General features: G+C 44.4%; 1 protein-coding gene across 3 annotated transcripts in view; it reads left to right on the top strand.

Annotated features, from left to right (window-relative positions):
• The first annotated feature begins 2,497 nt into the window (after positions 1-2,497).
• Positions 2,498-16,629, top strand: part of LOC147621072 (3-hydroxyisobutyryl-CoA hydrolase-like protein 3, mitochondrial) — a 76,014-nt gene continuing 61,882 nt past the window's right edge. Inside the window, exons 1-6 of one of the 3 annotated variants that reach the window (XM_086823770.1) lie at positions 2,541-2,726; positions 8,147-8,248; positions 8,398-8,462; positions 8,574-8,641; positions 8,804-8,938; positions 9,042-9,138. In XM_086823770.1, coding sequence (XP_086679896.1) covers positions 8,181-8,248; positions 8,398-8,462; positions 8,574-8,641; positions 8,804-8,938; positions 9,042-9,138 — 433 coding nt within the window. In that variant the 5' untranslated portion in view covers positions 2,541-2,726; positions 8,147-8,180. Of the gene's footprint in view, positions 2,727-8,146; positions 8,249-8,397; positions 8,463-8,573; positions 8,642-8,803; positions 8,939-9,041; positions 9,139-16,629 lie in introns of all 3 variants that reach the window. The other 2 variants (XM_086823768.1, XM_086823769.1) reach the window with 2 other exon arrangements.

Raw genomic sequence — 16,629 nt, forward strand, 5'->3', positions numbered from 1 at the left:
CTTAGCATAAAGAAGGAAAATACTCAACAACACTAAGAACAAAAGCATTGGGTACAATCTCTCCCCCTAACGTGTGTGGCTCTCCTCTCACACGCCATATTTATTTTTAGCCCATAGAGCTATAAATAGCACCTATTTTACTTTTGGGCTTTTCCTTTATAAAAAATAACTTTGTCCAAAGTTCAAATGTTTATACATGATAAAAGCATGGCCCTACAACAGATATAAATGGATCAATGCTTATAAATTCACTTGTGCTCACACATTGAACTATCTTGTGTACGCGCGCGCGCGCGCACACACACACACACACGTAATATAGGCTACAAAATACTGAATGTCATAATGAACACATGATCTTCATCTTCACCACCGCTCAATCCACCATCCATATAACACCCCAATTGGTACCCTCGTACAGTGTGACATCTCGCACATCTCATTACCTATACTCATAGACATCATCCACGTTAGAGTTAAAAACAATCAATTAAAGTCACATTAGTTAATCCCAAAACTATCTTGAGAAATAGGCTACCATAGTATCAAACTGTACGTATCCACTCTGGCATAGTACAAACAGGTGTCCCCGATATAAAATAAGAATTATAATTCCCAATAATATAACAATGATTTTCATAACAGTTTCACCCTGCTCACCTACCATAAGGCACTTTGCCATCTTACATGCTCTAACGGGCACTTAACTTTTGTAAGATGACATTGGAACATATTACCTTGAGTTTAATGTCAAATAGGGAAAGCCTACTTAAGACTAATACTAGAGGCCGAAACATTTTTTAGTTTGGACAACCTAGTGTGAAGACTAGTCACTTGTATGTTTTTCTTGACACTAAGGAATACATTATCACTCCCTTACAATAGAATAGTTGTGAGCTCTCCTTCTTCTTTGTTCTTGCTTGCATGTATACTATTAAATCTTTCTTGCTTGATAGATGCATGCTAAATAGGTTTGTTTGTAGGTTTCCTTCTTACATTAGCTTCTTCTTCTTCCCGTGGCCTTTTGTGAGAGAGAACCATCGCGAAGACGAACCTCTATTCTCCTCCATCTAGGTGAAGAAAGATCTTCCTTCGCCCCTTTAGCAAAGGAGAAATATGATGTGACAACATATTAAAGACGTGATGGACGAGCTAGTGCACCCACATCGGGGAGTTGCATAAGGTAAGCTCTTGACTTGAAAAGGTACCCCGATGAGGAAGACAATTCACCATCTACAATGGTTTTTTTTTTGTGGAGTACACACACCTAATCATAATATGTTATGATTCCTAAATCTTAAGAATTTTATATTTTGATTTCACAAACGTGGGGAAGCTCACTAGCAAGTTACTTGTCTAGAAGAGAATAGCTCATTTTGTGCTTGATGTTATGATGGTTCCACATGAACCTTTTTAAGGTGTGTGACGTGCCCAAGTTGGGATGCTTGAGTTATCCTCATTTTTGCTAACAATAAAATGGCAACTTTTCAATAATCCTTGTATATGAACTAGCTAAACCACTCTACGAAAAACCAAAAGTTTATATTATTAAATTTTTATTTAAAAAACACTTTGTAATACTTTTTTAAGGTATACAATTTGAGATAATTTAGTAATATCCAAGATTCAAAATCCACAAATCTTCAAACATGGTCACATGCCATCTGCACATGCATATGAATAAAACCATGGTATAGAAGTATGGAAGAGAGAGAGCCAAAACTAAATAAGGAGATAACTTTTGAGGGTCTATGTTTTTAAACAAGCATGTTTGCTCCATCTTTTAGGCAAAAGAACTTGGGTTCAGCTTCATTTTTGATGGACCATCATCGTTGGATCTTGTACTGAAGCTTGGTAATCTCCAAAGCCCAATGAGCCAACAATCATAATAAACGTGTCAGATAGGGCTTTGGGATTCTATTATGTAAAAAGTGATTTTTTGAGACAAAATTGGAACTCTTTTCCCTCAATGGTTGTTGCGAGCCAACCATGTAGAGTTGGGCGATGTGTAATGTTATCACGTGTGTGGTGCATATTCACAACTTTTTATTGTGGTGCATTAATTAAATTGGTCGCTTAACATGCCCATTTTATAAGTAAAGCGACCCTAGGCCAAAACCTTTGATCAACTAGAATAAGCAATTATTGCCTCCGTGCCAAACTCTCCTAGCAAATCAATGATGCCTCTCTGTACAATGTTTCTCCAGCACACCTCCTGCTTGTTTCCAGCACACTCCCAGCTTCTCGAGGGAGGAGAGAGAGAGAGAGTGAGGACATCCTTGTGCTACAGTCTGAGAGAGAGAAGAAGAAGTAGAGAAGAGAACTTTTTAACGTCGTAGGAAACTATCCCCCGAGAGAGAGAGAGAGAGAGAGAGAGAGAGAGAGAGAGAGAGAGAGTCATGAAGGCCCCAACATGAGAAAGACATTGTGAAAAGCTCCTTTCGTTCTTCCACACACTAAACCCTGCACTTTTAAGTCTAAGGGCCTTTACACATTGCTACCAAACGTTATGCCCCAAATGGGGCTAGTACTCTCTTTACAAGTGGGGAGTCTTATAAACGTGCCCGGGAGGCAGTACAGGGCCTGCGCAGTAAAACACTGAAGCAGAGCAGGGGTGAAGAGAATGGCCGCTCTTCCGCAACGACTTGTGCAGAGCGCAGTTGCAGCTAGTGGGTTGGGCGTCATCACTCTGGACAGGCCGAAGGCTCTCAACGCCATGAACCTGGGTAAGTCAAAAAGTGTGGTCCGAAATTGATTGCCACTAGGTATCTAGCTCCCGATTTCCTTCACGGCACATGCCAAAATTTTTAGAGTAATCAAGGGCTTTGTGTCAGATAAAGTTCTCGATCACTCAGCGATTTTGATTGATTCATTCTAAGCAATCTGAAGATAGGCTGTCAAACCCCCAAGAGAGAAGGGTGGAGATGGTAAATCAGTTTCTACTTAAGGACCTCGATGAATCATTTGGTGCAGGAGTCCAGGATGGATGAATTTGTGTGTGCGAGAAGCAATACTAAAAAATGCTTAAGAGCTGTATTTGTTTTTGTGATCGTTGCCCTTATACTTTTTGCAAGCTGTGTAGAAAATGGTTGAAGATTTGACCACATCTGACTACCCAACTGGTGTGATGATAGTAGGCAAGGTAGGGTCTAGGATAAGAGCAAGTTGTTTTCATATTTTTTGTGTGATTTGGCATTGAGGAGGGACTGTTGGATTCAAGCATTATTACCTTTTGCCTAGTTTATGAGTGATATGCTAGGCTTTACAAAAAAGCCCCTACGCCGCTTTCATTTATCTTGTCTTGTACTATGTCATTAGTATTATCGACATAGAATCTTGCTTGTCTCATTTATTAGATTCACATGTTTATCAAAGCAACTGCATGTTGTCATTCATTAGGTTCACATGTTTATGAGAAGTTTGGATTTTTAGAAATGCGCTCATGTAAGCACTTGAGCAAGAGCTGAATCTTGAATTAGTAGCATCTTTGATCATAGCTAACACACCCAAGATTGTCCAAGTGAATGCTTGAGTTTTTGATGCAATTCCCATAGTGGTACATAGGTTACTCCAATGAGAAGTTGGGGTGGTTGTAAGAGGTTTTAGAAATCAAGGCATAGATGGCCTGAATTAGGGTTGCTGTTGCTGGTCAAAGGATGGTACTAGTCAATGTACAGTAAGGTTTGGGGCAGATGAGCACAGCTTGAGCATAGGCTCATCACAAGCCTTCAAACGAGGTAAGTGTACAGATGTATACATTGTTGGATGATCAATGATCAGGGTTGATGTAAAGAGGTGGTGGAGATGGGTTCTTACTTAGATTGAGACTATATTAGTCAGTGGATTGCTCATAATCAAGTATCTCCAGTTGAAAGAGGATCAAGATCCAAACGAGGACATACTAAACTTTCAGCCACACACTTGGATAGTGGGCTTTGGTAATATTCAACACTCACATGATAGGACCATCTTCCAACAAAAAGGAATGAAACTTAGCTTTGATACTAGTGTAATGGGTTCGAGGGCAAAAGGATGAAAGAACTTGATGTGCGAGAGATCAAAGCAAATCAACACAGCATTAAATGGATGAATGAATATATGTATAATGGTGAATGAGACAATGGGGAGTGGAATGTGAGTGCACTTCTGTTAACTTAAGTGATGCACAATTAACCATAGATGAAACATAGCACAATCACCAAGACCAACAAGGGATTGAAGATGAATCGAACCCCCTGCATTTCTAAGTATTTTATTACCAAAAGAAGTATTTATAGTACTCAGGCCTCTAGTTGGTTGGCAACGATGCCCAATAGTCCAAGGAGCAAGATTTGTATATGGGAGGCAATGCTGCGAGATGACCCATTGACGACAACGATGCCAGAATGAGATTTGTATATGGTAGGCAATGATGCCAGATGAGCCACTGACGGCAACGATGCCAGATATCTAGGACTTCGCAGTTGGGCGGTCATTGCGACTAGATGGCCTAGATGACTAGTGGATTTCGTAGTCGCGCGGTCATTGGGACCAGATGGCCTAGATGATTTGTATTGGATTTCATAGTCCAGCGGTCAATGCAACCAGATGGCCTAGATGACTATTGATGAATTCTCGGGCGGTCCTAGTGACCAGATGGCGTTAAGCGACAATCTGAGCAGTTCCCCTCGGAACCCAGATAGCTCAGTACGGTTTCCGATAAAACCATACATGACAATCCATGAACAAGAGGATCATTGCTTATGCATTGCATATTGATGTATGTTTGAATTTCTTTGGCTTTGTGTGTTGGTTTTGATGTGTGGACAATGCTTGGATTTATGGCATGTGATAGTCCATTGGGCTCCAAGACTACTAGCCAGTACTCGGAATATCCAGTAGACGCGAATGATTCATACTTGTTTGTTGACTAGCTTGCGTCTAGTTTTTGCAGCAGCAGGTAAGTAGCCATTTATTATATCTAACACATGTGACAGGCCATGAAGATGTACCATCAAGAACAAGGACATCGGTCAAAGAAAAGGCATTGAGATGTTGCCAAATGAGCAGATTACACCACATGTATGGGAAAAGACCAGATGCACAAGCTCACTAGATGGGGCTAGCACCTTGAAATATATCGAGGTACATGATATACTTGAAACATATGGATATACATGGAACATATGGATGTGCTTGGAACACTTGCAGTCCATAGTTGAGGATAACTACAATATAAGAGGGAGGGAATGTAACTATTTGGCCCTCCTAGCTCTATTTCACATGATGAAACCCATGCCCGGACACACCAGACAGGTGGAAGAAGACATGGGGACAGGGTCCATAAGGTTTGATTAAGAAAAAGCACCATTCTTGGTCAAAAAGCAAGAAAAAGCAAAAAGTCAAATAGGGTTGACCACGAGCCAAGGCCACCATTAGAAAGAGGAGACTGAGCCGGACCAAAAAGCTAAAAGGCGCTTATGGATTCGTACAGCCGTATGGAACTGTGTGGAGCTGTGCGAATTGAAAATTTCAGAAACCCTAAAATTGCTCCAAAAACTGCTTTTTAGAGATTTTTATTGCCCGAAAACCATTAAAATAGGTTTTATAGCAGTTTTCTTGCCAGAAAGAGCTTTTCCATGGTTTTCTTTATCGACAAGGCTATAGGAGTCGTGGAGATTACTCATGGGATGAGTGAGTGATTCTTGGACTTGAACATGGACTAGAATTCGGACTTGGATTTGGATGTGGACCTGGAACTTGAACTTGGATCTAGACTTGGATTTGGATCTGAGATTGGACTTGGACTTGGATTTGGATTTGGACTAGAACTTGGATTGGGACTGGATCTTGGACTACTAGAACTTGGATTGGAACTAGAACTTGGACTTGGATATGGACTTGGACTTCGATATGAACTTGGACTTGGACATTGGATTGGAACTTGGACTTGGATTCATTGGATTTGGATTTGGTACTAGCTGGTTGAGAGTTACTTGGGTCATCCCTGTGGTGTGCTCGGCATCAGAGATCTCGTGCCTCAGCATTGACATCGACTTAGATATCCTACATTGGCATATCTGTTTGTTTTGTATTCATTGATTGTATTGATCTTGGCTAGCGTGCCCGTGGATTGTTCCTGAATAAATTCCAGAAAGGGGGCGGGGCTTGTTCCCTGCTCAGCGTGGTGTACTGTGCAAGATCCCTATTCCCTTCTCTCTCTCTCTCTCTCTCTCTCTCTCCCCTCTCGCTCTCTATGTCTTTATCTCTTGGACACGTGGTTGAGTTTGTCATTGCACACCTCGTTGGGCTTACATCGGAAAGATAAATGCAGCCACTTTGCTGAAAAACGCAGCAGAACTTCATGCTCCAAAAAACGGAGGTGAAAGAGGGAAGGGGTCGCCTAGAGGTGGAGAGCCAGGACCTAGACGTGTGATACCATGTGAAAGTATGCACAGGTGGAAGCGATTATTGTATAGGCACAGTAGAGAGAGTGAGAGAGAGAAAGAGAGAGTAGATAATGATCAAGTCCTGTTATCATAGCATGAGATTACAAAGAGGTTGAACAACTAGCAGACGGGCTTCAGACAATATGCGCTAGGATTGAATTGGTTACAACAAGTGAGAGGGGAGGCCTTTATATAAGGATGCCTTGAAGCTGGCTGACTGCCATGTAGCTGGCCGACAGCAGTCCACGACCTTGTAAATCAGCCACGGCTCATGAAAAAGAGATAAAATACATGTTTGCCCACTATAAGGTCCAGATCCCACACATGAGATGCACATAAAATTCTAACAGATTTACCTATTCTTGAGGGTACATATATAAAACATGTGTGCATGTGGCTTTCCCCTATTCTTGAGGGAACAGGAAAAGCATTGTGTATGTGGCTTTTTGCTATTCTTGAGGCTAGAGAAAAAACATGTGTGCATGTGGCTTTCCCTATCCTTGAGGATACAGACAAAGCATGTGTGGATCTCAATCATATTCAAACACACATGTCCAAGGGTTTTCCGGGCGTATTTGGGTCCTGTGAATAGTTGTGGACATTAAGTGTAGGTTACAGTTATGACCAGAGACGATTCACATGCTCATTTCCATGTGAACATCTTAAAAAATCCCCCATTCGCAAAACCTTCCCGGTGGGGTGGGTGGGGTGGGTGGGGCTTCTAAGCAGAATCTATAGACATACAACTCTTGTTCTGATTGCAAGTAGTGACACCACAATCATTCTCTCCTTGACCAAGGAGCGAGACTTGGTAGTGAACACCTCTGTGAAGATCCATTTTACTCCAGGGGTCCAAGGGCCATCGAGGGAGGGTTGCGGGCTGAAATCCGTGCGAGAAGAAAAGCTTTCCAAGGTTCACCACCTGGCTGAAGACCTTGAACGACCGACTTACCCAGCAGGGCTCTGCTCTGGATAGTTGGATCGATGATGCCCAGGCCCCCATGATGACGGGGCTGTATGATCACCCTCCAGGTCACCTTGGCCCACGTGGGCCGTTTGTCCCTGCCCAAATGAATTAATAACTGGAGATCAGCCACAGGTGCAGTCCTCAATCGTCCCAACACTACAATATCGGCATAGGCCATTCATCAATGCATTTGGGGATACGTAGAGGCCCTCAGAATATGGTAGAAGATTGCACTTCTTATGTTTAGCATCAAGAAAGGGCCTTACTACATCACTTGTGACCATTTCTGTGGCTCATTGACTCAGGACCTTAGATATTCAATGATGGTGACTGAACTGATGGTGCTCTCGATGCCCACTCGCAGGATATTAGCAATGGATTTCGGGTGATTATTGGGAGCTTTACATCTTGCTAGATTTGGAGGGCTAGATGCACAAGGGCCGTTGCATGTACCCTGGCATTTTCTATGCAGTCACTCTCAATCATTTGAGTTGATATTAGAGACTCTCTTTCTGCTACTCCAAGTCCCTTTAGGTTGGCAGAGGTCACATGGACTGCCCTTTCCTTCACTTTCTGGGTTAATATGTATTTTTTGGTGACAGCCCTTCCTTCACTTCTCATGGATGACTTCATTTGATGCTTCTTTATTTATTTTTGGGTTGACTAAGCTGACTATCCAATATTGCTGCTGTTGAATAGTCCCATTTTAGCTGACCACCATTAGGCTAAAGGTGTGCCTGTTTGATTGCAGAAATGGATTCAACATTCAAAAGCCACTTGGATGAATGGGCAAACAATGCAGCAGTAAAGGCTGTTTTGGTGGAAAGCAGTTCACCAAGAGCATTTTCAGCAGGTGCACTCATAAATGCTACATATTTTATCCTACTAATATAGTTTTCCGTAGGGATGTTAAGACTGTTTCTTGCACGTGCCAATAATGTTCATTAGTTTGTTCTATGTTCCCATTAGCTGTTATTGCGTTATGCTTTCTTACCAATGCAGGAATGGATATAAAAAGCCTTGCAACTGCTGTTCAAGAAGACAAGAAAACATCTCTCGTGTCAAAGGTCATTTCTCAAACAGGCTTAGCGAGGGGTCTTAGAGCACGATGGTGGTTTGGTGCTAATTAGAAAAGTGCACGCACAAGTAGAAATGATAGGTATCATGCAATTATGCAGGTGGTGATGTGAAGTGGATAACAACAAAAGGCTGCAAAGATTTTGGAATGCATGCAGTTGCATTGAAGGTTGTTCCATGCATGGATTGTGATATAATCTCTCCTTCTCTGCACGTAATCGAGTAATTCATTAATAAAAAAGTCGCTAAAGTGCACGTGAATGAACAATATTTATATTTAAAAAACCTTATTAACAAGGCTATTCTTCTCTCTACATCTGGGGGCATGCAGATGTTTGATGCAGAGTATACGCTTATTTGCAAAATTGCAAGGTTTCAGAAGCCGTATGTTTCTGTCATGGATGGTATCACCATGGGTTTTGGTATTGGTCTGTCAAGCCATGGTAGATATCGCATTGTTACGGAGGTACTCAAACTTAAACTAGTCATTATGGTTTCTTTTTTAATATTCCTTTTTTAATATTTATGTTTTGTGATCGATTGGTCTGAGTTCTTTTGTTTTGTGTCAGCGAACTCTTCTTGCAATGCCTGAGAATGGAATTGGCCTCTTTCCAGATGTTGGTTTTGCGTACATAGTTGGCAAAAGCCCTGGGGAAGGGGCGATTGGTAAGAGTTTATGTCCTTTGCTTTCTTGTAGCATGCACAAATAGTATTTTTTTTCCTAAGAAAAGATCCATCTATTAGCAGAAATTAGAACATCTGCTTGCGACCAGACTACAATTCTCTAAGGAGCTAAAGCTGCATGCTCTTCAAATTATGCGTCAGATGTCCAATTGCCCCAGAAAGTCTGAATGAGGTCTGTCTAAAAAAAGCAAATGCTTCTGCTGGTGGGTGATTGTATTCTCCATGGTGTCAGTGCTTTGTGCACGCGACGTGGAAGGCTGTGATGCAGCCGATGTGCTTGCCAGTGTTGGTCTGGGGGTCCAGGGTGCCTTTGGGGTGTCAGCAGTGGTGATAGCATTGATCTGAAAGTAAGTTACCTGAAGTATGAGACCCTTGCTATTCTTGAAGAGGAGCGCTCTGGGACCCTTGCTATTCTTGAAGAGGAGCGCTCTGAGGCCCATGTGATGGTCTCCCTAGTGACAATTCGGTGATGGTCTTTCAAGTGACAGTTCGGAAGGTACCTGGGTTCGAAGTGAACATGTGTAGCATCCACCACCAAACCTGTTGCCCTCGCAGGCAATGTCGTCAGGTCTCCATGGGAATGCCACACCAACTGCCAGAGGCAGAGCGACCGGTGATGTCAAGCCATGTTTCCATTGGAGGACTTGTGTGGGCAACCAGCCAAAGGAAGTGTGTGATCTTCCTCAGCCAAGAACTGTCCCAGAGCCACTTTCGAAAGTTGTAGAGAAAGATGGAGAAGTGATGGTTTTTTATAGGTGTGCCATTAATTCTGTGCTTTTGGATTTGTCAACTCAGCTGGGTGGAGCACTTGAAAAAGGGGAATTTTAGGTGCTTCAGCAGGGCTATGGGGTCTCTCCAATGCCACTTGCCCGGATCCCATTGAAGTCGAGCGAGGGGGAGATTCTCCCAAAGCCACAAGCGCCACAAAAGGTCGTGGTGCAACTTTTAGAGGGGAGTGATATCATGTGCATCACAAAATTGAGTGCCTCATGGACATGGATCTCAGCATTGAAAGGCTTAGGTGCAAGTTTAGGGGCCGGATTGGAATAGATCAGGTTCCTATGAAACTGCCGAAAAGAGCCAAGATGAGGCGCCCAAGTGTGTGGCCAGTTGGAAGTACCTTTATAGGGATATTTGTTCTGATGTCCCAATGCGACAACACCCAAGCCATGTCCTAGTGGTATGGGATACGAGGGCTTGCTGAGAGCACCATCAATAAGCCCACTTGGCATTCCCTTTTGGGCACTGTTGGCCTGAGTAATCTTTAGTAATCCGATCTCAGTTTTCGAGTGCGTGTTCTAGTGGAGCAGAGAGTGATTCTGCGATGGATACCATGATACCATTCAAGTTGTTCCTCCTTTGAAAGGGGTGCCTAAAGCGATAGTACCAAGCTGACAATCAGGCCACATGCAGGGATATGTTCAGTCAGATTCCTTAGTTTTGTCCATTTTGATGGGTCATCTTTTGGGAATTTCAGTGTACGGTTAGGATTACGAGATTTCGGCAGGTTATGTGATGGTTGGCATGTTGCATTTCGTGCCATCATGTGTTATCACTCCGGATTCTGATAGGAAAGTGCAAGTGTTACGCCCACATACGTGGAACTCTATCCGGGCTGGAAAAGCTAGCGTTAGATCCATAGTGGATGACCACAAAAGAGTTTGGCTACCGACTCTTGTCCCAGCCATAGGTCCCTTTTTGGAACCACCCCCGAGTCTAAGGTCTAGATTGTCGTCAGTTAGCCAGCCCCGGCAGCCTTGGCGCGTTCCATACGTCCCATACCACTAGAGTACCTACCTGCCTATAGCTACCCTTGAGATCCATAGTCGTTGACTGCTATAGAGTTTGGCTACCCCCGAGCTTTGAAGCAAATGCACACTTATGTTAGTGCTATGTATGCACAAGACCTAACCAAGGAAACTTTTTCCCATGTGGTTTTTCCCCTTGAATATCTAGTGTGCAAGGACACTATATCTATTGCTTTGTACTTTCATATTATTATGATGGATGGATATATGTGGATGGTTGACTCCATCACCTCCATTGATTCTCACTCTCACTTTTTGTGTGCTCTATCTACCTCCATCTTTGTTTCGGTTGTGAGCTAAAACCCTAACACTCTCTCTCTCTCTCTCTCTCTCTCATGAGCTCCAGATCCAGGACATGCTCCACCGCCATCAAGCTACCTTTCCACATGACATAGCTGAGGGAGACCTCTCGGCCATACTCCTCAACCCCATGCTTGACATTTTGGCGAGTGGTATACCATCTACTCGGAGCTGATGTTGCTCCCATGTTTTTATGCTCTTAGTTTTCCATGACGAGTTTCCATGGACAGTTTTGTATCACCCCAGTGAGATAGCTATATTTATGTTTTCATTCTGTTTTATTTTCCATTCCATGATGAGCATAGTCATAGGGAATGGGCATTTTTAGACTCGGGAATGTTGGGGATGGTAGCATCTTCCCGTTCCCATTCCCGTTCCATGTCACTCTATAGTCATAGGGAATGGCCATTTTCAATCTTTTCCGTCCCCGTTCCCCGTCCCCATTTCGCGTCCCATGTGACTATGATGATAAGATATACCATGGACATTATTGTACCACTTTGGTCTCATAGGCCCATTGGGTCTTTAGTAGACGCTTAATATATCTTTCTTTCTTTCTTTCTTTCTCTCTCTTGCTGTGGCTATCCAACATTTGGTATTAGAGCTGGTCTCTCTTGGAGGAAGCCTCTTGCTGGATTGCCTGGACATGACCGCGAGAATTGTTGTGAACGGACGTCTGTGCGCCGACGAAAACTATTGTGGCCAGACCTTTGTGTGCCTACGAAATCGTGCTGCCCCTCTGCTCAGCCCCCTTGGTGGCGCTAGTGTGGAGCGAACCACCACCGGCCATTTCTGCCAGCTGATCGGGCGGTGCTAGTGCGGAGAGGTCCAGTGTTGCGCTGACAGTGGGCGGTGCTGCAACCACAGTGGGTGGCGCTCAGCCCACTTTGACAGGGCATTTTCAGCAAGGACAAGGGGAAAGCAAAGAGCTTTAAGCATGGAGGACATTGTCAGAATATGCAGCGGAGATGAAGACAAGATCTGAAAGCACCTAGAGCAAATGCACAGCAGAAAAACACAGAAATGAAGAGAGAAAGAGAGAGAAGCGTATAACTCTGCTATATACATGAGAGAAATCTTGGAATACAAGATATGAAGTGTGGGGGGGGGGGGGGGGCAAGGGGCCATTTTATATGGCCCCACATAGACAGTCGGCCTGCTGAAAAACAGCCGACAGCCCTTAAGCATGCCCACGACCTACTCCCTCCAGTTGGCCAGCAGTAGCACTTGTCGGCCAGCACACAGGGGAAACTCAGGGGCAGCAGAGCAGTCATACAGCCCTCCACACCAAGGAAAAAAATGGGAAAATATGGAGAGTGGGGAAAAATGAGAAAACACCTAAATTGGGCGGGCACACCCACAACAGAGGCCTTGGTATCAATATATAGACAGGAGATGACCGCTAACACCCCCTCTCAGCTCCTGGATGTGGAACCAACCCCAATGAGGTGGAGTGCTGCCGGAGCATAGCCTGAGGTGGAGACTTCGTGAAGAGGTCCGCCGCATTGTCCTCCGTCGAACAATAAAGAAGCAAGATGTCACCAGCCAAGATCTTCTCACGAACAAAGTGATATTGTATCTCTATGTGCTTGGTCAGGGCATGGAAGACCGGGTTTCGAGCAATAGCTATACAGCTCTCGTTATCGCATTGGATGACTGCGGGCTCCTTTTGTGGAAACCCAATCTCGCCAAGCAACCTCCGCAGCCACAACCTCGCAAGAAGCACTACAAGCAGCCCGATACTCTGCCTCTGTCGACGACAAGGCAATAGTTGGCTGCCTCTTACTGCTCCATGAAACCGCTCTTGAGCCGAGGGAAAAACAGAGTTCAAGATCCTTCGTACCTTGCAAATACCGCAAGATCCGCAATCCTGCGTCCCAATGAGACTTCAACGGCGTCTGCATGAATGAGCTCAACAGCCCCACAGAAAAGCTCAAGTCCAATCTGGTGTTCAGCAACCAGATCAATGAACCAACCAACTTCTGGTAGAGAGAGGCATCAACTAGCTCACGAGGATCATTCACTGTCAGCTTCGTGTTCGGGTCCATCGGTGACGTGATAGGCTTGCAGTTCTCCATCCCAAAGGCCTCAAGCAACTCATGAACATATTGCTGCTGAGACAAAGAACCCCCTCTGGGTCTGCCAGATCTCCAATCCCAAGAAGAAGTGGAGTAAGCCTAAGTTGGTCATCTCAAACTCCTTTGACAAGGCAGCCTTTGTCAGTGCAATGTGCTCCATATGACCGCCGGTGAGAATGAGGTCATCCACATAAAGGATGATCAGTGCGACCATGCCACGTTCTCGAAAGAGATATAGGTTGGGATCTGCAACCGATCTCTGAAATCCAGACCGGAGAAAGAAGGAATCAATCTTCTGATTCCAAGCCCTAGGAGCCTGTTTAAGACCATACAAGCATAGTAACATGGGACGGGGAATGGCAAAAGGTAGGGAACGGGGACGGCATATGGAATATGCAATTTATTGACTACAAAACACACTAAATAAAATAACATTTACGTTTTGACACTTTGAACATTCAAGGCATCACTTTAAATGTACAATACGTGGTGCAAACACCAAACAGGCGCTAATAAGTACACCAACAAAGTTCAAACCAATATATAAGCATGGAATGATGATCACTATCAAATAACAAAAGACTAGTGTCTACAATGCACATAAAGTGCTGAGTCAAGACTCAGAAGTAAAATACAATGAAACATAGCTAATTGATAAATCATAGAGCCTGCAATGCTAAATCGGAGGCTGGAGCGTGAGAAGTTGGCGTCATGATCATGGCTGCCTACACGACCAGTCTGAAAGGTAGTGGCATCGTCCTCTGGGCTCTGCTGTGTCTCCACCTGCTCATTTTCCTCCTCCTGCTCCATCTCCCACTGAGTAAAGGGATCTGCCTTTGCAGTCGCACCCTTGCAAAGCATTCGCAAGTTTGCGCTTACAAAGACAAGATCATTGGCCTTTCTACACCAAGGCGGTTTTTCTTCTTTGATGCAATATGGCTGTAAGAACTCCAAAGCTGCTCCAAACAAGAGGAGCTTACAGCTTGGCTGAGAATGCGGATAGCCAAGTGTTGCAACTCAGACCCATCTGAACCATAGTCTTCCCACCACAAAGCAGCCCCAACCTTCAACCTATCCTCCTGTGCAGCCGCACAACCAAAAGCACCATGAAAGGACCTGTATGCAGCAAGCTGGTCTCTGATTTTGCGCCTAATGCCTCCATCTGGCACTAGACGATCCAAGATACGCCTCCAACCATCATTGACCTCTCTGTCACTCTCTTGTCCATTACCCTGAAAGTCAGGGTCCACCATATATGCAGTTGCATGCATAGGAGAGGCATAGGAGTTCCACCTCGTCACACATAAGGAATGAATCTTCTTGTATCTGTCCTCATCGGGCTCTAACTCTTGCAACTTCTCTATCATTCTATCCATTGCCTCATACACCTTACTGATGCATGGCTGCATAGCATCTACAAGCCTCAACAAGTGGACAATAGGCCTCACCATAGCATCAATGCGTTTCACATCCTCCCAAAAGGAAGTGCTCTTTGCATGCTCCTTGCATAATATGCCTATGGCTGTCGAAGCCAATGTAGAAGTGGTGAACTCGACGTTGATAAATTGCTGCCTCAATGCACCATTGCACTCCACTCCCTCAAGCGGGCCAGCATCAAGAAGTTAAAGGCAAATTGGGTGTCTGAGTATTTGAGAAGTGAGAGCCTTGATTTCTTGGAGAACTCGTGGTGGAGGAACTGGTGGTTCAAGACAAATGTGACCATTTGATTGGCCTCCTGAATGATTGGCTCAATCCATGACATCTTTCCAATATCCTTTAAAAGATTGTTCAAGCAATGTGCCATACAATATGACACAGTCATGTGTGGATACATGCCCTCAATAATAGCTCCAGCTGCCCTATTTGCAGCCTCGCCATCTGCAACAAAACCCACCACACATTCCAGGCCCATGAGCTCAATGCCACTTGTCCACTCTGTTGCAAGCACGTATGCACTCTTCCATGTCCCTGAGGCATCATGTGAAGCAATAAAGTACATCGGAGGTCCATGTGATAAGTGGACCTCCAAGTATCGTGGTCACTGGATGAAGCCGTCTGTGGAGGTGCTCAAGAAGTGGTCTCTGTAGTAGAGCATCTTCGTCGGGAGTGGCTGACTGGGAGATAGCCAAGTCTCCTGTATGTGGCCCTGCCAAATGTCATGTCTCATGACTCTGTTCCTCTCTGTCTGAGGGAGGCGTCTGTGTGGTGCAGCTAGGTCATACTGTAAGGGTGGTAATCTGTCAATATCAATCCTGTATGATATCCACTGTACCACCTAGGAGTACCATGACCAGGTATGTCCCTCCTCAGCAAGCTGTCTGGATGCCTCAAAAGCAGCCCAAGATACCCGATTTAGTGGGAGCTCCCGCATCCTGTGTATAAAAGATATAGTCTGGAACATGGCCTCTACTAACATAGGTGGTACAGCAAACTCCGCTCGAAGGATATCATGTGGTACTGAAGGTTTGCTGCGGATCATCCGTGAGAGCATCAAAATCTGAGGGCGCTCTATCTGTGTCCATGAGGATGTAGCCAAACTTGGTGCCCATACTGTTGCTGCATACATCAATGCTGGAGTAACTAGTGTATCAAATAGCCACCCCTTAGTACGGGGCTCCTGGAAGTGTGTCTGGTGACACTGGCGTTCCAAAATTGCTAGTGTTGCGTACCCTCGTGTCACTCTGTCTCTGGCTGTCTCTGCCATAGAGAATCTCCCTGATGAGCTGGTAAATGTGACCCAAGGTATACATATGAGCCCACCACCTGTACCTGTCCCCGGGCTAGTGTAAGGATAGTCTGGCATCTGACTGCTGTTGATATATGAGAGAGAGTGAGGGAGTGGGGGGGAGAGAGTGAGAGAGAGAGTGAGAGAGTGGCCCGTGGGAGAGGAGAGAGAGAGAGAGAGAAAGAAAGAACGAAAGAAAGAAAACTATATTAATGTCCTTTAGAGGCCACATCTGACCTATAGGACTAATCAGATACATCCATGTGATTACATTCCACTTCGGGGGCAACAAAATGAAAATAGAGATAAAACTAAAAATAGTTCAAATTCCCTACATGACCGTAGGAGAATCCTAGATAACATGAAGGATTTCTCTAGCAGCTACTCTTCATTACTACCATGTTTGGTTGTCCTGAAATCTGCAATAACAGCTCTACCTCTACGGTAGATTGCCCATTTTCCTTGTTTCCTTGCTTCGTATACTTTATTGAGTTCTTGTTTCCCGTTTTTTAGTTGTGTGGCTGTGAGTTCATCCGCCATCCACACCTTCGTTCCCTTAAGT

The sequence above is a fragment of the Cibotium barometz genome, chromosome 30 (genome assembly GCF_041138505.1).
Source record: "Cibotium barometz isolate CiBa-2024 chromosome 30, ASM4113850v1, whole genome shotgun sequence".
Taxonomy (NCBI): Eukaryota; Viridiplantae; Streptophyta; class Polypodiopsida; order Cyatheales; family Cibotiaceae; genus Cibotium; species Cibotium barometz.